Raw genomic sequence first — 21,852 nt, forward strand, 5'->3', positions numbered from 1 at the left:
GGGAAAAGTATCTTTCTACGAAAATATGTACAATTTGTGATACATATCCAGGTAGGGTTACAAAGTATAGGAATTATGTTTAAATACAATATCTTGACTTACTTATAAATGAATATTAACATCGAGTAACAGTCGACTAAGTGCTGATGCATTGCGTTTGTTTCAGCAGACGCGGAGTCGGATTAATATCGTTCTCTGATTTCAACGGCAACAAGGGGAAGTACCATTATCGAGGCTTAGGAATGACAAAGCGATAACTCCCGAGTTTTGGTAAGATAGGACTTCTTTATTACTAAGTGCCTTGTCACGAAATACTTAAAGTTGTTCTTATAACGAGTCTCCTTAAAATCGAAGTATGCATAATAAGCCGCGGCCAGGCAAGGATTGCGTGATAGGCTATGCAAATGAGTAAATGATAATGGGAATGAGGCTGCTACGGTGCCGTGCCGGAGCTCTGCGTGGAAGCCGACACTCCCGTTGGCAGCGGAGCGGCGGTCGGCACGTTTGGGGGTGCGTAAGGACTTCCGCAGAACTGGTCCGCGATTCGTCCACCCTCGCGAAGTCCGCTCAGGAATGCCCCGTGTACCGTGGCTGGATAATTGCGAATTGTGTGCTCTCCTGAAATGCAAATTAAAAAGCTCGGGGAATTCCCGGAAACCGGCACTTGCCAAGTCGTTCAAGTCCTCTACGGGGCGGCTTGATTCACTCCTACACAAACTCATCCGGAGCGGTAAAGTTGAATCGCTCATTTCACCCCGAGCCATTTACTCAATTTTTACCAGAGACGAGATTGGTCAAATTGATTCGTCTTTTAAGGATTACTACGTCTTGTGCGATGAAAATGAATTCCCGAAGAAATACAGACAATTGCTGCGCCGTTAAAAGAAAAAAAAAAGGTGGAATTTTGTCATTCATTTTTATTGGAAGTTTTATTCAGACATGGTATACTAATTTTATGATATTTCCGAAGAACATTTATAACAGATGTTATAAATTTAAGAGACGTAAGCCCACTCATTTTTTTATAAGATTTTATAGACTTCCGATACGATGTTACAGAACTAGAAATTTATCCCGAAGTTCATCATAAATGTATAATGGTTCACTTTTGAGGCTTAAATGGCGAACAGAATGTCGTAAACGTTTATCTTAATTCGAGGAGAAATGGAATTGTGCAGTTTTCACGCTGTAAGTGGTTTATTTATCTATCTTCAAGACGAAGTTAACCGAAGGCGGATCAGTTTGTTCTTTCGGAGTATGCCAGCGATTATTAGCCGTAATAACAGATCGCGGTCTTAGGGTACTTACCCGCAAAGAAAACTCGCGGTTGCGAAGTTGGTGCACCCGGAGGTTGATTCGACGGCGTTGGTGGCGCAACCGGTGCCGCAAGGAGGTCGTAATCGCTTCCTGAACTACCGACGGCCACGAAGCTGTACGATCCTCGAGCCCAGGGATCGGCTCGCCATCTTGTGACGACACTTTCCCGGGGTTGCGGTACCACTTGATTTCCAAAAATACCCTGTTCGAGAGACGAGAGATACCGGATAATCCTCACGTGATAAGGAATATTACCAGGGAGGAGGTGCACTCGCGTACTAGGGATTACATTTTCATGCTACTTTTTATGAAAGTAGGTTAAGCATCCGGAGTTGAAAAGTTTTTACGATGCTCCAAGGGAAGGGGCGCACCGAGGACCTTTTCCAGTCCGAATTTGGATTGCTAAGCTGCAGGAAAAGTTAACGGATAAAAGAAAGAGTTCGTAATGGAGCTCACCTTTAAGACGGCTATGCAACGACCAACGATAACGTCATCGCTGACATTTTCCATGACGCAGGCCGCTTCCCCGGCAACAAGGGCTAAAAGGACGGGCGCTTTGTACAAGTTCCAGAATAAGAAGAGTTCACCTCGGGACGCGGTCGTGCTGCCGACATGTCCGAAAAGGTTCGCCGTAGGGTCCCAGAAAATCCGCTCGAAGCAGAGCACGACCTGTGGGGGAAGAAATTTGCGATATCGGTTTTCTAAATTGAGACTTTTGTCCGCCGTCCCGATGTCGTTCACCGGCTTTATTTTCTATTCCCGATTGAATGTGGCCTAACCGTTTTGGATTCCTCAACGTACAGAGAGTTTGACGTGGACGAGGTGATATTTTGCCAACGCTAAATAATTGAAATTCGTTGCCATATTTGAGAAAAATACGTATCACCAGCGGCAGATTTAAACGGGTTTATTCGAGTGAAATAAGTACTCTGCGAATTGGCAAAATATTTCTTTCCCCTCGGTGAAGTTAAGGGTAACGAGAAGTGGTTAGGTTTACTTTATTTAGGTTGCCGAATCCAAGTCTCTGGATCGCTTGAGACTTCCAGTCCGGAAGTGGAGGATTAAACGCAACTGCGGAAGGCGGAGCCGACGCTTTGAGGACACCCAAAGGAAGTGTAACTAGCACTGCATCAGCCTTGTACACAGTGTGAGTGGTGTGTGGACTTCGGGAAGGTGCAGCCCAAACTTCAACCCCGTTTGTGCCATAACGCACTACCCTGGCGGCCACGTTCAGCCGGATGTCCAGTCCCTCCGACAACGCGACGGGGACGCAAGAGTAGCCATTGCGAACTGAAATATTAACACTAAATTAATTTACCGTGGCAGTGGTTGGGGAAAGGGTCAAAGCAGAATATCATTTTGCAGAGATTTGTCATCAGTTGGCACTCCACCCTAAATGTACAGAATTCGTGACAATCTGACCGAAGTATACGAAAGTCCAGTTGGCCGGGGCTATACCTATCGGGTAATACGCCATAATTCCTGGGTCGTGAGCTTAGAAAAACAGCCTGTAATTACGTGTCACGCGATTGCAGTGTGCCCGGGCCGGGATGAAAATAAATTACATACAATTAGGGAATTTTTAGACGAACCCCGGGGGAAATTATTGCGCACAAACGAGGATATAATCGACGGCGAGCGATCGGCCGAGAACTTTATTTCAAGCCCCGGGGATGTGTCTACATAATCGGGGCAACAGTTGCAAATGTATAGTTGAAATCCGCATCTACTTTGGTTAACTAGAGCGTTCTCCAAGCCCATGCGAATGCGGTTAACTATATACGGTACGGAATATTGCTGCAACATTTCTGAAACATAACTGGAACGCAACTGTGATATATATCAGACGTGTGGACCATTTCATGGATAATGGGTCATATACGTCGCATACCACTTATCGCATTATAACAATACAGTTGCGGTTCATAAGTTACGGATAGGTGATAATTTGTGCTCAGCAAACCCTAGCGAATGAGAGTATCGTGTACACTGCCATTTGGCTCTGGCGAAATTACCTACATGCTACCTTCGAGCGCAATTTTCGGGACATAAATTTACCGTGTACGCTGTTTCAACCATATTCTGAAAGATATTAGTCACGCGACATGACAAGTTGACGCAAAGTATCAATTTACGAAATATAGATGAAATAATGGCTCGAGGAGCAACGGTAGCGAGAACGAGGCGCGATTAATTTCCTCTTCCATAAAGAAAGCAGAATTGCGATGAAAAATTTTCAGGCTCGCTCAGGGGGGCTGTAAATTAATATCCTATGAATTGAACTTTTCTAAGTTGCGAGAAATTTGAAATACCTTCGGTGGAATTAAATCATAAGCCTCTACGCGTTCATTCTTCCTTAGTTTCGTAACGTGAGCTTTTTGATTTCGGTTTCTACCAGTATTGCCAGCCAATTTATTTCCCGCGGAGCCGTTTCTTCGCGTACTGCTTGCACGGCAATCATTTCTCCGAGAATCCTATTAGCAAATGGATATACGCCGAGAAATCGCGTAAAGATAAATAACACCGTAAAGTGTCGTATAATGGCGAGACTCGGTGGTGGTCCAAAGATGCTGCTTCGATCGAGGAGCTCGATTCATTCGAACGTCTAGAAAGTTCTTCCCCCAAAGGGTTTCTAACACTTGTCAGACTCGTGAACTGTCAACAACAGGACTTATTTCGAGGGGTGCAATTTCGCTTTGACATTACACTTGTAAACGGTAACGAGGCTGTAGTACGGTCACGACCAAAGTGGTAGAAAGTACGTCATTTGCGATGCACGAGCTTTGCCTAGTCCTGCCATTTAATTAATCGGTTTATAAATATACCATAGGCGAAGCGGTAGGAAAGGACTATAAAAAATGAAAAATCGCGCCACGTTTAATCTTCCTAATCCATAATAATTCGGCACCCAGGCGGAAAAACACAAATGCATTTACTTTATTAAGTTTACCAACTCGGATTGAAGCGGCCTCCACCGAGTTTTTCCATCCTCTAGTCCGCACGGCGAACTCGCTTGCGTCTGTTAATTAAAATCCTCCTGGCATTGTGAGTCGAATTCCGAAATGAATGGCGCCCGTCTAAACGGAGTAACTTAACAGATCAAAGAGAGTGTCCCCTCGCAAAGCTTAATTCAATTTGAATTAAGTGAGCGCCAGCGTCTCGTGCGAATCCGGCAGCGTAGCGCTCCGTAATTTCTTAATTCATCGATGTTAAAACCTCGCCGAGGAGTTAAACGGTAATAAAAGGCTTGATCCTTGAGCTTACGAATGCGCCTTCTGAAATAAAAAGGGGCGAGAGGGGCCGCGCGTTCCCGATATAAATTCCGAAATTAAACGAAGTTGACTAATTTGAAGGAGGCCCGTGGAGGCACGATTCCAATACCGCAGCGGTCCCGAGGCCGATCTATCATGTCGAATAAGGATGCTTCATCCTTTTTCTCCGGTCGGCTAAAAGTGTATTTGTAATTTCAAGGGGAATATATCGTCCGTACTTCAATATGTCTTCTCGCGAAAGGTGCGGCACCTACGCGATGCAGTTTCGAAGATTCGTGGCCCTTACGGTGCGCACTGTGAAACGCATAACTCCACGGTTTGCCCGCCGCGGACAGGCAATCGTGAGTTAAAAATAGAGACGTTTCGACACACCATTATTTATAATATTTCCGACCTCCCCTTTGTTTCTCTTCGGCGAGTATTTACTGCCTGTAATTCTGCTCCGCACTTGCTCGCGAGGAAGGCGTCGCATCGGACGGTGGCTTGTTCGATCTTCGACGGGAGGGGAAAAGAAAAAAAAAAGAAAGAACGAAGGGAAAGGGTTTGATGCACGCCGCGTTTCTTTGAATTTTCTCCCATTACTTATTGCCACCGCGGTACCGAATCGAAAAACTTATTAAGATAACGGATTATCCGACCAAGGTGATCCCGGTCCGACTCGTTACGCGTTTCTCCCCGCCGACGACTAAAAAGAGTTATTTATTCAGCACGGACAGTGGAAAGAGTCCTTCGACCAAAAATCCAATATAATTGTTGCGCCCACTTGAGTCTTTGTTTGTCATCGTCGGCGTTGAAAATTGACAGTTTCTAGAGGATAAATGAATATGCCGGCAATGCTTACCAATTACGTAGCAAGTTTAAGGTGAAGTGAAACACGTCGAGGAACTTGATCGACGTCGATAAAGAAAATTTTTCTAAATGCCTACGTTGCCAACGTTCGTTTTTATATTGACAGCTAGGTCGAATTATATTGTGTATTGTACCAAATGGCATATTCCACCTGTCGTTTTCGTACAATAATTATAAAGAAATCGAAGTAAAACTCCAGAAATCCTCTGGATTCATGCCTTCTGGGGCCCTAATTGACTGCGGAGGGACCCCCTGCGCCATCTGTGATTTCCAGGTCAATTAAATTTTCACTCCGAGACCTCGTATTACCACCGTTTTAGCAAAGAAGCGCATACAACACTTTTTTTGCCTTTATCCCATTCAAATGCGAGTTTATCGATTACCAGAGTGTTCTAAATTCTCGTAAAATTGTCCTGACCCTTTCGATTCTCATATCAGAGCCTTCGATAATTGTATATTGATCGAAATATGAGAGCTCGACGCCATTTTGGTTCTGGTCTGGACTGAGTTAAAAGATTTTTTTGAAAGATCCAAATTTTGAATGTGTCAGGACAATTCTTAGATGATCAGGAGCGATGTGTCAAAGTTTCGGACAGTTTGGTCTAATACCCTTAAAAAAAAGTGTCGTATTCGAATCGACTGATTTGAAGGATGTTTCACTTCACCTTAACGGGTAGATAAGACATCGATCAGGCTGCAGATCGGTGAAAGTTCCGCGATCTGCACTCGAGCAAGATGTTAACGATGAACGAGCATTATTATCGATGCAAATCGTTTCTACAAATGACGTGTTATTGGAACGTACCTGCTGAGGGAACGGTCTGTCGGCGAATTGTATCAATTGATACATAACGCACGAATCGTTCGAACAGCTGATTCGATTATGAAAAGCACCAGATGGAGAAACGTGGTCGGTGAGATAATACGTTGAGGCAATGGTCGATCGTGGAACGAATCAAACTTCTCGGCTGCAATTCAGATAGTTATCAATGTTCGCTCTCCCGGTATTAGCGATTTTCATAAGCATAAGTGTAGGTCATGCATGCGCGCAATATCCTTCAGCAATGCGAGAGGCATTTCATTCAGAGCTCTCCTTCATTCAGGTGTAGCCGGAGCGAAGAGAGACGACGTTACGTTTCCGAGGAAATGCAAGTGTCCGTCGTATCCGTCTACAATTAGAATGACTGGCTGCGTGATATTTACACGATCACGTTGACTTATTTCAAGCTATAATAAACAATGGGGGGAAAGTAAAATATTTTGTCGAGTTTAAGGTGCAGTGAAACATCCTTCAAATCAGTCGATTCGAATACAACACTTTTTTTTAAGGGTATTAGACCAAACTGTCCGAAACTTTGACACATCGCTCCTGATCATCTAAGAATTGTCCTGACACATTCAAAATTTGGATTTTTCANCGCCGCCCGATGGCGCAATCAAGCGCGAGCCACCGGTGGTACGCGCCGGCGTGAACGTGTTAAACGAGTTCCGTCAGACCGCTTCCATTCTTCCAGTCGTTTTGGTGGATTTCGAGATTTTATGAATGAAATGTGCATTTACGGTTCTAGAATACCACGATTCATTTTTCATAATTAACGCTCGCCGCACGGTAAGGAGCGTATCCGCGAGAGGAGGGGGATAAGGAAAGAGAAAAATGATTTCATGAAGTCGTCAGGTGGCCGCGAAAGGACGGAGGGATTGTTTCGGCGAGGTCGGATGGCTCGTAGCTTATTAACTCGGTCATAGGGGCGGCAAGTCTCGCTTAGCGTCGCCTCTTAGTCGGAGGATCGGTTTTAACGATTGGGCAAACTCGTTACCTGGACGCAGTGCGTACGGAACTATAGATACGGGCCATAAATCAGGACTGTAAATAGGTACGCGCTATAAATCTGTTACCAATGACCGCGCAAAAAAGGGCCTCCCTCTCTCTCTCTCTCTCGCGTTCTCGGTCTCCCTGTCTCTCCGTCCGGTGGAGCGGCAACAAAAGGGAGCCCGCCGGGGAAAAGAAGCGAGTCCCGAAGTTCGCGACAGGGAAAAGGAGAGGAAAGGGAGTTAATCCGCCAGGAACGGGGATCCCGTCTATCCGGGGGGCTTTCTCTCTCTATCTCGCTGTCACTTTGCACCTCCGTCTCGCCTCTTGCCCCCACCCGGCACCGCCTTATGTTTGATCTTGGCTAGCAGTATATTTTGACGCTGAGTCGAATAATTTGTATGCCACGGTGGTTTTCAATTTACATTTAAATTGGTTGCTTATGGCGTTCTGTCGCTCGGCGGGAGTCGAACCCGAGCTTCGTGTTAGGGAACGGTCAAATACTGAAACAGTCAAGTGGCAGAACTCTTGCGGGGGTTCAACGAACTCGCTTTTTGCCAACTCTGGCCGCGGTCGAGCCCTCCCAGGCATTCGATGGATAACGCGCGACTCTTAAGCTCGGGCCCGTTATAAGGGGCCGTCGTTACGCTTTGTCGCCGCCCGGTTAAATCGGACGCGCGCCATCTTTATTTCGGAGATCGATCCTTTGACTCTCCCAGCTGGCTCTGACGTAACGACGACGTAACGACGACGTAACGACGACCGAACGACGACCTAACGACGACCTAACGATACGAGCCGATTGGTTCGTGCCTAAGGACTCGAACTTCACATTCATATTTCGCGTCGATCCTGTCAATCCTATTTTTAACTAGTAAATAAAGTACCCTTGTAAGTATCATTGACGTCTTGACGCCATTAATAAAAACACAATCGTTACAATTTGACGCATTAACCCCTGCGTTTCGATTTAATTACGAAATATTCTAGCCGAATGAGTCTAGCTCGTCATTGTAGCGCAAGGGGTTAACAAATTCCTCCTCGACTTAAATGGCCCCATTTTGAGGAAACGTGTCCCGATTTTTATAACCCGACATGGTTGACGTCTTTGTGAGCTGGACAGGACCTTCATTCGACAAGGACGTCCAAGAGTGTCCTAACGAAATAAAAAAAAAATATAGAAAAAACGAGCCGGTCCTTGTTAACATCGTCTTAGGTACTCGTCGTGGAATATTGCATGGCCGATATCATGCGTTTTCATGCACGGGTGTTATTAAGAGCGATTACTCCGTAAGGCAGCATCAAGGCAAATATCATTTAATCAACGTTTAATCCACCGGAGGGTAAGATGAAAAGGAAAAAGTGAGAAGCCCGTCAGAGGCTGTCGCAATTACTGTCGCATTCAGCACTTTATTTTAATAAAGCTCCATGTACCGACGTTTTCGTTTTTCCCTTCCTTAATGTTACGGAATACGAATGTTGGTTCATGCGTGAGAGCGATCTTCAAAGAACGACGAGAAACGATCGGACGATTCGTCGTTGAAGGTCTTTTCACGAAGTGGTAGTCCAGAGGAATTTCATTATCCTAGCTCTTTGATAAGAAAGTGAAAACGAAGGAATAAACGCGTGGACTGATTTTGTGTTTTCCTGATAATGAGAATGACGTTTGCCTTTTTTTGAAAATGGATTCATTAATCAAGGATGAACATCAGGGAGACTAAACTTCTACCAGTGCATCCTAATAATGGTAGTGTAGAATTATTAAGATATAATTAATTATAAATTTGTTATTAAGAATGAGGACCGTATATGCGAATTCGGTAACAGATGTTATACAAGTAATTGTTTCTTTCGTCTTAAATAGTTACTGTGCTACCCCTTGATATACAAACGGATGTCTAGAGAGATGCGTTTCCAATATCTTATGGTAATACTATTCAAGTTAGGTACGGTTAGCGGAAGCTAAGCATATTCTCCATACATGGAACACCGGAATTTTCTGGGAGGATTTCCCAGGAGGCAATAGTCGATTTGACTGAAACGAACGAACCTTTTCTAGAAGGCGAATGGGAGGGAAATATTAAACTTGCAGACTGACTTCGCTGTCTTTTAATATTAAAAATGGCGTTGCCCTACAGTGGATATTACTACAAGTTATTACACGAGAAGCGGTGAAAAGTGCTTTTGCAGCAGAACGCCAGCCACATCCTATCTGGTATCTTGAAACGATGCCCAGTCTTTTTGAAACACTCGCTACCATCGGATCGATAGTCTCAGGACCCACCTTGCACTTTCTATCATTTGAACTTACTTGAAATTTTAAATAATACGCGCGTTAAACAATTTACAATATCTGTATTGGCTGTAGGCAATTATAAATCAAGCGAGTTTCTGGCTTGGAAAATCATTTCCGTCGTTGGGTTAAAGTTCGACGACTTAAATTGTACGAAAGCTGGATGTAAATTTCGTATTCACTCCGAATGGATTTCAGCTCGGCTTGAGAAAATCCCAACCAACGACAAGAAGAACCCAGCTAGAGATCGCGTGAGTCAGTGAATGAACGTTCCGCTCATAAACGAGAAGATAGTTACGGAAACGCATTTACGGGGTTTAGTTATCTTCCCATAAGATTAAGGAGTTTATACCCAGTTTCTTATACAGATACCATCGGGTATATCGTCGAGCGATTGACCGGACTACCGCGCCAGTTCCGCGTGACTTAATAAATCCCAATTGTAATCCAAAATAGGTTTACTTCTCGAGAAACACCGACAAAAGGAGATGGATCGGAAAATCTGAATTTCCAAGCCTAGAGTACAGATTACGTTCCACTCCGCGCGAGATCGTGGGTTTAAGGTGAAGTGAAACATCCTTCAAATCAGTCGATTCGAATACAACACTTTTTTTTAAGGGTATTAGGCCAAACTGTCCAAAACTTTGACACATCACTCCTGATCATTTAAGGATTGTCTTGACACATTCAAAATTTGGATTTTTCAAAAAAATCTTGTAACTCAGTCCAGACCAGAACCAAAATGGCGTCGAGCTCTCATATTTCGATCGATATACAATTATCGAAGGCTCTGATATGAGAATCGAAAAGGTCAGGACAGTTTTACGACAATTTAGAACACTCTGGTAATCGATAAACTCGCATTTGAACGGGATAAAGGTAAAAAAAGTGTTGTATGCGCTTCTTTACTAAAACGGTGGTAATATGAGGTCTCGGAGTAAAAATTTAATTCACCTGGAAATCACAGATGGCGCAGGGGGTCTCTCCGCAGTCAATTAGGGCCCCAGAAGGCATGAATCCAGAGGATTTCTGGAGTTTTACTTCGATTTCTTTATAATTATTGTACGAAAACGACAGGTGGAATATGCCATTTGGTACACTACACAATATAATTCGACCTAGCTGTCAATATAAAAACGAACGTCGGCAACGTAGGCATTTAGAAAAATTTTCTTTATCGACGTCGATCAAGTTCCTCGACGTGTTTCACTTCACCTTAAGGACCCCGAAACGATTACGCTCCAGGGACCCGATTTCCGAGTTCATCCGATCAACTTTCGCACGCAAAACAGACACTTTCGTGTACGACTTTCAAATGTTGACCAATGATGCGACTTTGCAACGATGCAACATTTGTCATGCGAATCTACTGGTTTGCGCGGAAAAGAAATAATTGGTACAAGCTTGAGAATTGTGTTCCTAGGAATTAGGGGGCATTTTTAATTATTCGTTTTCCTTTGGCGTTCCGATGACAACGAACTGTTTGTTAGAGAGGAAAGCGTACCGAAGATGAATCAGTGGACTCCCTTGGTCCTAGGAGCGAACGGTGCCGAGGACTCGACCGAAGTATTACCTACGGTGGCATCGAAAATGCGATCAGGGCGAACGACCGAGGTGCCCGAACTGGCTCGAACCGAGAGGAGAACCATCTCCGGGCCATAAAGGAGCTGCGAGTCGCACCAGAAACGCATTTACGGTGGCACAGAGCTTGCACCGGTTCGCCGGTGGACCGAGAGGCTGGATTCGCGGAACGTAGGGAGCCCGGTGAGGCGCGATAAGTCTCCGTAAGGTAAAGAGTCTCGCTATCAACCGGGCTATCTCGCGACGCTGTTCTCGTAATATATAGGCCGTATCTCAAGCCCGCAAATTGCCTTTTTGAACGCAACAAGACGGTCATGCCGTCTTTCAATTTACGCTACGGCTTCTTTCGCGTTGGTCCCTGGAGTCCGCTTCGATTCTTGGCCCTTAAAGGACACTCGCGAAATCGGACCCAATGTCCTCGTCGTTAAGGTGAAGTGAAACATCCTTCAAATCAGTCGATTCGAATACAACATTTTTTTTTAAGGGTGTTAGACAAAACTGTCCGAAACTTTGACACGTCACTCCTGATCATCTAAGAATTGTCCTGACACATTGAAAATTTGGATTTTTCAAAAGAATTTTTTAACTCAGCCCAGACCAGAACCAAAACGGCGTCGAGCTCTCATATTTCGATCGATATACAATTATCGAAGGCTCTGATATGAGAATCGAAAGGGTCAGGACAATTTTACGAGAATTTAGAACACTCTGGTAATCGATAAACTTGCATTTGAACGGGATAAAGGCAAAAAAAGTGTTGTATGCGCTTCTGTGCTAAAACGGTGGTAATATGAGGTCTCGGAGTGAAAATTTAATTGACCTGGAAATCACAGATGGCGCAGGGGGTCCCTCCGCAGTCAATTGGGGCCCCAGAAGGCATGAATCCAGAGGATTTCTGGAGTTTTACTTCGATTTCTTTATAATTATTGTACGAAAACGACAGGTGGAATATGCCATTTGGTACAATACACAATATAATTCGACCTAGCTGTCAATATAAAAACCAACGACGGCAACGTAGGCATTTAGGAAAATCTTCTTTATCGACGTTGATCAAGTTCCTCGACGTGTTTCACTTCACCTTAACGGGCCGAGGACATTCCTCGCGAGGATCCATCGAAGTGCTGCACACGTGCATGGGTAAAGGGTCCTGGCACCCAGGAAGTCGGGTTTACGGCGACTGGGATAGTTCCTGATGGTCGAAACGCAACCTTCATGGCAGTTTGCGACGAGTTCTCCTCCGGTCTATCTTTATGTCTTTGATCGGGGCTTCGATATGAAAGTACGCAAGACGCCGGCTATTTCACCGATTGATCCATAAATGATTACCTATACGCGAAGGATAAGAGTAAGAATAAGCCGCGCGCAAAGAAGGAACGGCCAAAGTAAATCTCTGTACTCTGGTTGCAGTAGCTGCAGCGGATGCAGGAGGGAGTTAGTAGATAATCTTATTCACTGCATCTTGGGATGTCACCTAATGGTCGCTGCCGGACGTTTACGGTAGTTTCCTCCTGTGGCAGGTTCAGTGCCGATCTGCCTTGAAGCCCTTCATTGGTATTTTGTCAAGCGATACGGAGACAACGCTAGAGATTATTAGCAGTGGTTCTATAAATTATTGTACCCGAAGAAAAAGGATCCCTGGTGCGGGGAAGGGAGGAAGAACGAAACAAAACTTCGTGGCACTGGCTGTAGTGGATTTCAAGAGGGAGTTAAAGGATAATCCCATTCACGGCATCCTTGGATGTCACCTAATGGTCCATATATGCAAATGGCGGGAATCGAAGGTGCAACGCAATGTTATCGTGTGCAAGTAGGTGAAACGACCATACCAAACGGCAGTGGTTGGAGTGTCGAGAGAGTATGTCTAGGGCAAATGGAATTACAGTTAATGTCCCCGAGTATTTCTCTCCGGATAAGGCCTGCTCTAGAGAGTGAGATTATGACAATTGCATTTCGCCTAGAGACAAGGACTCTTTACACTCTTCCAGGGGTGATTTCTTCGCACGTGGGAGCACGTTTAATCGCCTAGGATCGCAGAACCCCGGTTGTGGCTGGAGAAGTACTTATAGTCTTTGGACGCGATGCATAAAGAAATGCAGAGAGGAGCGGGGGTAGAAATTGAAAAACGTGCGGTGTGCAAGGTCCGCTTTTTCGAGCGCAATAAAATTCGAGAGGGACGAGTGATTCATGCGCGCCCTCTCGTCTTATTGGGGCGATCACCCCCGTGGAGCACTTATTCCCCCGTCGTGGAAAGATGACGAGGGCCAGGGATTGGGACACGGGGCAGGGGTGCAAAGGCCCGAGCGAGGTTTGGCACGACAAGATTTGCAACTTTCAGCTCGGCCTGAAAAAGTGTCCGCTCTACAATGCGCCGCCGTTGCCCTTTCGAAGTCCCTCGCGATCCTCGCTCGCAGAGTTATCAAGTGTCCGAGTGACGAGCATAAACCCTCGGACGGCGATACTAGTTGGCCCGTCCCGAGCGCGTGCTTCGAAAATAATTTACGATCCTGCTTGTGGAGGAGGACAGAGCGAATAACGACTGGCCCGCGACCGTGGGGCTCGCGAATGCGTTTCTGCTTTCGGAGGAGAATCGAGAGCGCTCGATGGCGAATCTCGATTTGTATCGAGGGCCGAAGCGCGTTTCTATTCCGATGGCAATTTTTAGTCCTATTTCCGAGACCGAGAGCAGGGTCCACTGATATGGCGAATTCGCGATTAGCAATCGAAATCCGACACTGAAATTACCGTCCGAAGTTCGAGACTCGATACCGCAGTTTTCAATCCATAGATGCAAAGCGAGGAACACGAACACACGTTGCGACATTCTCTGATAAAAAATCCAGATCTTTTTATCAGAGTACCCGTACACGGTTCACGAGTCCTGGACAAGTTCCTCCCCGTCGACTCTTAGCAGCTTTTCGCGATACTGTAAGATTCCTCGTTTTTCGCAATCGCAAAAAGATTAATTGACTCGTCGAGACCAGATGACGTGCGTGCGGTATAATTTGGAGCGTGTACCCCGAAGAACGGCGTGCCGTGTATCGGTTCCTAGCAGAAGTGCACCTCCGTGCCCGGGGACCGTTCATGGGGCGGTAATGACGGCACACCGTAACGCGGCGATGGTACGAGCCAGATAAGGCGGGATGTCAAATTATTAAGGGAAAAAATCAATTGTAACCCGAGTGGGTATAATGTAAAAATTAATTAATTTTCCCGCAGCTCTGACCGAGAGTACGCGGCATCGCGAGTCGGGGTGCAGTCGCGTTCACGGAAGCGGTAATCACGGTTATACCGTCGATGCACACCCGAGATACGGCGGAACGTGCGATATCGCGGTGCACCTAGCGAATTTCGATGGTATCGGCTTGCTCTTATATTATACGTAAGTAGGAACCTTCCAGATGCAGGTTATTCGTGCCCTTCCTTTAAACGCGGTCGTGCCCCTATTAGGGAACAATGTGTGAAGCGTGAAAGAGCAACGAGACCCGAGACGGACGGGACTATCCGGGAACTGGTCGGGACTACCAATGACCACCTACCTCGAAAGGGCCACTCGATGGATTTAAACCGAAGCCATCATTTTCGTTATTTACGAGCTGCTTCCGTGTCCGCCGAGTTTTTATAGATAGTCAGTTAATTCTTGAAAAAGCAATCATGGGAGGTAGCAACGAGGATCCGCCGCCACCTGATGCAGAGTCCGCCTAACCACTTTGCGTTTCGGTGCTACGCTTCTCCGCTTTTCGCGGGGATTTTTTTTTTGTCGGAAATACCAGGAATTGTGTTTATGAAAATGTAGAAGTTCGCCTGCGAAAGTTACACCCAGAATGTACCCACGGTTACGGAATTTGTGCTTCCATCGTATTGTAGGTACTTTCAGCTTATGTGCGTACTCGAGCCTTGAGGGGCAAATCCTCGGAGTTCGCATTTGCAGCAATTAACGGGCAAGGGTATACTTTGTAGGGCGGTTTTCTGCACGCAAGGCAAACAACGCCGACGGATTTCCTCCACTTTCTCGAAAATTAAGCTTTCAAGGGGTTCAAGTCGTTTCCGCCGAGAGAAACGGTTTCGGCAGATCGAAGGAACATTTCGGGGTATTCCTCCGGGAAGAAAGACCGAGCAGATTTACGGCAAACAAATTGCCTTCCGCGGAACCCATTTGTTTCCCCTGGATGCCTCACGCCCCTAAATTTAAGGTACATTCATTATCTATAAAGTATTTCCGTTTTTTCCCGGGGATTTAGCATTCGACGCGGTAAAAGCAGTTCGCGCTTTAATGGCCTCGCTCGTGACCAAAATTCACCGGGCTCGAATGCGACAGGACGAAAGGAACGCCCGCTCGGAAAAAAGGGTACCAAGGCTCGTCTCGGTCCTGCCAAAGAACTTTCCGAGCGTCAGCTTTTGGAGGTATCGAGTGCCTCGCGAATTCATACGCAGTCCACACCCCGGGGGAAGGACACAAGGGACCTTAGAAGAAGAGCGCATACTCGCGATCCCAGGGGCCCTCGTCGCGGACTTTATAACGTTTCGGACGTGGCATTTTCATCGTGCAAGGTCCAAAAAGGCCGCATTCCGCGGCCGGCCCTCCTTTCGGCGATTATACGCACTGCTTTCTTCCCCGAAGTCTAACCCCTGCATTCCACGTGTGTCTCCTTACTTCTTTCTCCCATTCGCGCGGCGCTCCCGGCCCGGGGCATAAACCTCGGGTCTACTTTGAATTTGAGATTTAAATGAGCGCATTCTTTACAACGTTACTACCCACCCCATCCCCGAGTGTTCGGTCTTCCTCTCGCCTCCTCGTTTTTCCGAGTTCCCGTTCTCCGGTTCTTCGGTTCTGCGGTTCTCCGATGCGTCATGGTGGCCGGTCGGTATTCGTGGACGTGTAAGAATTTTTATGGTTACGGCCAGGAGAGTGCGCCACCTTCGGCTCGTCTCGATCCTTTTTCCCTATCGATAACCGGACGCCTACGCGGAGGCGGCTCGAATTTGCAATAAAACGCCGCTCGCGAGCAGGGACGCCGGAAATGATCCGGCCGTATCGACGGACGATTCTCCAGAGGGCCGACTGCCCTCCCGGATGGCCTCCGAGGCCCAATTCCGCCTCTCCAGGAGAAGAGCTTCCACATCGAGCGGCCTGCACTGAGTTTATTCCTCGCTCGTCGAGGGGTCGTTCGCCGGTGGGACGCATTTAACGACGCGACGCAACGAAGTCTGGAAACGCGGGCGGAATCGTTATCTGCGAGAGCTCGTGAAAAATTGTGTATTTAGGGGTGTCGAGGTACCGAGGGGGGAAGTTGAATCGAGGAGATTGGATCTACTTGGCATTACTTCTATTAGGGATAGATCTCTCGATGTTAAGGTGAAGTGAAACACGTCGAGGAACTTGATCGACGTCGATAAAGAGAATTTTTCTAAATGCCTACGTTGCCGACGTTGGTTTTTATATTGACAGCTAGGTCGAATTATATTGTGTATTGTACCAAATGGCATATTCCACCTGTCGTTTTCGTACAATAATTACTAAGAAATCGAAGTAAAACTCCAGAAATCCTCTGGATTCGTGCTTTCTGGGGCCCTAATTGACTGCGGAGGGACCCCCTGCGCCATCTGTGATTTCCAGGTCAATTAAATTTTCACTCCGAGACCTCGTATTACCACCGTTTTAGCAAAGAAGCGCATACAACACTTTTTTTGCCTTTATCCCGTGCAAATGCGAGTTTATCGATTACCAGAGTGTTCTAAATTGTCGTAAAATTGTCCTGACCCTTTCGATTCTCATATCAGAGCCTTCGATAATTGTATATTGATTGAAATATGAGAGCTCGACGCCACTTTGTTTATGGTCTGGGCTGAGTTATAAAATTTTGTTAAAAAATCCAATTTTTGAATGTGTCAGGACAATTCTTAGATGATCAGGATGTGTCAAAGTTTCGGGCAGTTTGGTCTAATACCCTTAAAAAAAAGTGTTGTGTTCGAATCGACTGATTTGAAGGGTGTTTCACTTCACCTTAAGGGGACGCGAAAGTGGCATCCGAGTAATCTGTATACCATTTCCCCACACAATGGCGGTCGTGTCTATTAATTCGAGGTCGATTGGGCGTTCGACTTGGTCGATCGCAAAATTCCGTACACCTCCCAAGAAGCGATCCGAAACGTCGCGAAGGTCTCTTCCTTTTCTTCGGCTCGAAAATCCCGCATACCTCCCGCGGAACGATCCGACGGTTTATGTCATGGCCTGGCTCGCGGGGCGCATGCGCGGCCGAATTAGCCATAAAAATGGCCGGGTCGTAAGGACGCCGGAAACGATCGGGGTGTCGCGCATCGACAAACGATCCTTGGAAGCGGCAACCGCGCTCCCGGATGGCGATGGCGAGCCGATCCATTCTCGAGGAGGGCCGAGAGGCGACCGAGAGCCACCCGAGCGCACGTCCCTCGACTTTATTTGTCGTCCCGAGAGCCTCGGCCTCCGCAATGCCGGTTGCATTTAATGGCGACCGGCGCGCGCGCGCATGCGTGCGAGGACCGACGCCCTGTCCCATATTTTTCAGGCCGCGCGGCACTTCCGAGCCGCGGACTCGGACACCCAGCTGAAACCTCCCGAGATTTGTTGGCTGTATTTAACGGGCGGGCAGGTGGCACATAATGCAGCCTTCGATCCGCCGTGACCGACGCTCCGCGACTCCCCGCGGTTTCCCCCGTACCTCCTATTCCTTCTATTCCGACTCCGCGAGAGAGGTTATGTACGCCGTGACGAGACGGCGCCGCCGCCACCTTGCGTCCTGCACTCGCGCGCCCAACGCCACTCGCAAAATTTCACATTTTTTATCAAAAAGTCAATTTCACGGGGGTCAGGACATTCCTTATAGTCCTCGCGTTCACGTTGGAGACGTTTGAAACGATTAACGAACGATCGACTCCTCGGATGCCACTTTCACATCCCCTTAAGACTTTGAGAGAGAGGTTATGTACGCCGTGACGAGACGGCGCCGCCGCCACCTTGCGTCCTGCACTCGCGCGCCCCACGCCACTCGAAAAATTTCACATTTTTTATCAGAAAGTCAATTCCACGAGGGTCAGGACATTTTTTATAGTCTTCCCGTTCACGTTGGAGATGTTTGAAACGATTAACGAAGGATCGACTCCTCGGATGCCACTTTCACATCCCCTTAAGCATCACGCCGAGTCGTGCTTAGGGAGAGTCATAACGTGGAGGGTACTGCCGGGATTAACCCATACCTCGTTGCAATCCCCTGGGCTGTGTTCCGCACCTGTGTCACATGCGCCCGTTATCCAGTTATTCCGCATCGCGGAGATTCAGCCGCACCGGATAGCGCGGCACCGATCGCGGTTCCCAGGACGTCCGCAGAGGTGGATCATCCACCGACTACCGTTGATCGGAGGTCGATCGATCAAACAAGGAATCCGAGCCTCGATCGAGTGCACCGATTGACCGACTTCGCGGGATAATGCGCGAAACGCGAGGTGAAACTCGCAGAAGGCCGAGAGGTCGACCTAACGTTACGTAGGATTTTTCTTATTCTCAAGAAATGGGATCAATAACCAATCTCCGTGAGTGAAAAACTATTGGAATTAAGCCACCGGTACCCGGAACAATATGCCGACGGCACGCGGATGTGCCTTTCGTCTTTAAAGGGCTAACTCGGAGAAATAGTCGTTCCACTTTTCGTTTCCATTCTTTAAGGTGAAGTGAAACATCCTTCAAATCAGTCGATTTGAATACAACACTTTTTTTTAAGGGTATTAGACCAAACTGTCCGAAACTTTGACACATCACTCCTGATCATCTAAGAATTGTCCTGACACATTCAAAATTTGGATTTTTCAAAAAAAACTTTTAACTCAGTCCAGACCAGAACCAAAATGGCGTCGACCTCTCATATTTCGATCAATATACAATTATCGAAGGCTCTGATATGAGAATCGAAAGGGTCAGGACAATTTTACGACAATTTAGAACACTCTGGTAATCGATAAACTCGCATTTGCACGGGATAAAGGCAAAAAAAGTGTTGTATGCGCTTCTTTGCTAAAACGGTGGTAATACGAGGTCTCGGAGTGAAAATTTAATTGACCTGGAAATCACAGATGGCGCAGGGGGTCCCTCCGCAGTCAATTAGGGCCCCAGAAAGCACGAATCCAGAGGATTTCTGGAGTTTTACTTCGATTTCTTAGTAATTATTGTACGAAAACGACAGGTGGAATATGCCATTTGGTACAATACACAATATAATTCGACCTAGCTGTCAATATAAAAACCAACGTCGGCAACGTAGGCATTTAGAAAAATTCTCTTTATCGACGTCGATCAAGTTCCTCGACGTGTTTCACTTCACCTTAAGTTCTCTAAGAGTTCCTAAAATATTCGCAGTCGGCCGAACGTCTCGTTATGGCATTGCCTTTAGTTTATTACAGAGTTTGGCTCGTGTATCGCTCCGTCAGGAGCAGGAAATCTGTTCTGTACCCTGCGTTAAGATTTATCAGGTATCCGCCTATAAAGTCTGGACGGGAATCCTTTGCGAGAGTTTCGCCTCGGCGGCAGCCGCTGAAGCGAGGCATCAACGAATTCTTTAGATTAGAACCCTCGGCTCAGATTAGGAAACCGATGTTCCTTAATTACGACTCGGCTGACGAGGTAGCGCATAATTGCCATGTGAACAGGGACGAGCATAAATCCACCGGCGAGGAGGAAGTGCGCCGGGAGGAAATACGCAATCGGAAACTGGTCGAGAGGAAGGGAGGGACTCGGGGAGGGGAGGCACGTCGCGAAACGTTACGTGGAAATGCCTTTCGCGTGGATTTAATGCCTCCCCGGGAAGATGGCTGGGTTTTCGATTTTCACCTAGCAGGATGTCGGACCCTTCCGTCGGGCTGCCCCGTCGCCTAATTGTAGTTTGCCAACAGGGCGGCCGGTTAATCATCTGGCCTCTAAAGTTAACGTCACCGTAACGCTGACTATGATTGATTCGAACCCGGTTTATGTCGGACCGGAACGGCAGCTGCGATTCGGCCGCTCCTTTGCGGGAAGGATTCCGGATGTATGACCCACCGGAAATTCGGACGTTTTAAATCCCTCGGGACGAGAGACCCAATTATTATTAATCGGTGAAATTCTGTGATATGTGCTGATTTCCATTTTTTTCTTTTTTTTTCACTTAGTCGCGTTTTTCTCATAAACAATAGCGGAAAGGGAGACATTTGACAAATCTTCAGATGTGTCACGTGGAAATATCACCGAGAAGTGATTACTTCGATCATACCACGTTTCACCCCACACGATTCTACGTGTGGTGTTAACTTTGACGTTCCATTCAAAGGGTTGAACTCTAGAATGTTTTTTTTTTTTTTCTCGCTTTTGGGGAATAAGAGTCGTTAGGTGCGATTTTTAATTGCAGCCTCGGAAAGCGAGACGAAACTTGAACTTCTGGAAAAGCTTTGGGTCCTGATTTTTCCACGTTGACGTTTATCGTGGCGCGATTTGCGTCCGCCGAGTTTCCCACCCGTTGTTGGTTTTGAAATCAGATTATTTGTTGCAGGCACTGCAATTTTTCGAAACACGCATGGAGCGCTGCCGAGAATCGCAACAGGTCTCGTTACTCTCGTTTCGTGCTTCCAGAAGTTTTTGCAACGTGTTTCTTTTTTTTTTCGAAATTACCGCCTGACGGAAATGTGTTATTTCCTCGGTCATGCGAATGTTACACTTTAACAGGTTGTAACTCCGAGTTGAGGGGTACACGTTTCAAAGACCTTTCGGAACCCGATAGTTAAACAAATCTTCTGCTTCCCGCGAGGACTCGGACTTGAATCAGCAGGTTCAAGGGTTAACAAGTGTTTCAGAAAATTGTTTACCCCCTTCGAACCCCTCCTTTGTCATTGTTGTGCATTTCCGGCCTTGACAACCACCTCCGTTCTTCTGGACGCCTTGTAATGCGGTGTCAAAGCTTGAGATCAGTTTCCGTCGTCCGATATATTAATTTTGTAATTTTTTCATTTGCGACATCGGTCGACTTTTATCTGAAAAAAAAAAAAAATATATATTTTTGAAGTATATTTATCTCCACGTGGGATAAGGGAGGTTTTCCACGTTTTCCTTCCAGAAAATTGTCCAGGACTGCCAGCACGTTCCACTGTAGTATTTTCCCCCGTTCCTACCTCGAAAGCCAAGATAGAAAATCGATCGAACCCTCGCAAAGTCTTCGGGGAAGATGAAATCTGAAAAGTTCCCCAGCCAGTGGACACCCTGGGCACTCTAGATTCGCGGAAATGGCGTAAAACGCGGCCGTGCTCTCCGATGGCAACAGGGAATCGATCTCCGGGAAAGACGCGGAAGCAAAGTGCAGCTCCTTCGGTGGAGTTGCACATCTACTTCTAAGAACGGCAGAACCTGCGGCAGGTATCGGCCAGGTATCGTCATCAAGGCATCTCGAAGAGACCATTGGGCTCCCCAGCAAAAAGGGATCGATAATTCCGATGCCTTTTCAGCAGTCATTACGAGCAAACCTGATCATTAACGATGTGCCCTTTCGCAACGCCGTAGTATGTCGATGCACGTGAAAGGATGTGAAAAAAAATAAAACCAGACTGTCGAGGGTCTTATTAGATACCGGAAATGGAAAATGTGGAGCTGGATGGAAGGTCTCATCGAATCAGTTAAGATTGTCTATTTAGAGTGAATAATATTCCTAGGTAATGGTCACGGATTAATCGTCGGGCCA

At 46.7% G+C, this 21,852-nt stretch overlaps 1 protein-coding gene across 1 annotated transcript in view; it reads right to left on the minus strand.

The window, feature by feature from the left end:
- Positions 1-142: 142 nt before the first annotated feature.
- LOC105695374 (lysine-specific histone demethylase 1A) overlaps positions 143-21,852 on the minus strand; it is a 202,940-nt gene continuing 181,230 nt past the window's right edge. Inside the window, exons 11-14 of the mRNA XM_012416887.2 lie at positions 2,315-2,607; positions 1,774-1,986; positions 1,309-1,519; positions 143-618 (exon numbers count right to left, since the gene is read on the minus strand). Coding sequence (XP_012272310.1) covers positions 434-618; positions 1,309-1,519; positions 1,774-1,986; positions 2,315-2,607 — 902 coding nt within the window. The 3' untranslated portion in view covers positions 143-433. The remainder of the gene's footprint in view (positions 619-1,308; positions 1,520-1,773; positions 1,987-2,314; positions 2,608-21,852) is intronic.

The sequence above is a fragment of the Orussus abietinus genome, unplaced genomic scaffold (assembly GCF_000612105.2).
Source record: "Orussus abietinus isolate OABI.00-Male unplaced genomic scaffold, Oabi_2.0 scaffold106, whole genome shotgun sequence".
Lineage (NCBI taxonomy): Eukaryota > Metazoa > Arthropoda > Insecta > Hymenoptera > Orussidae > Orussus > Orussus abietinus.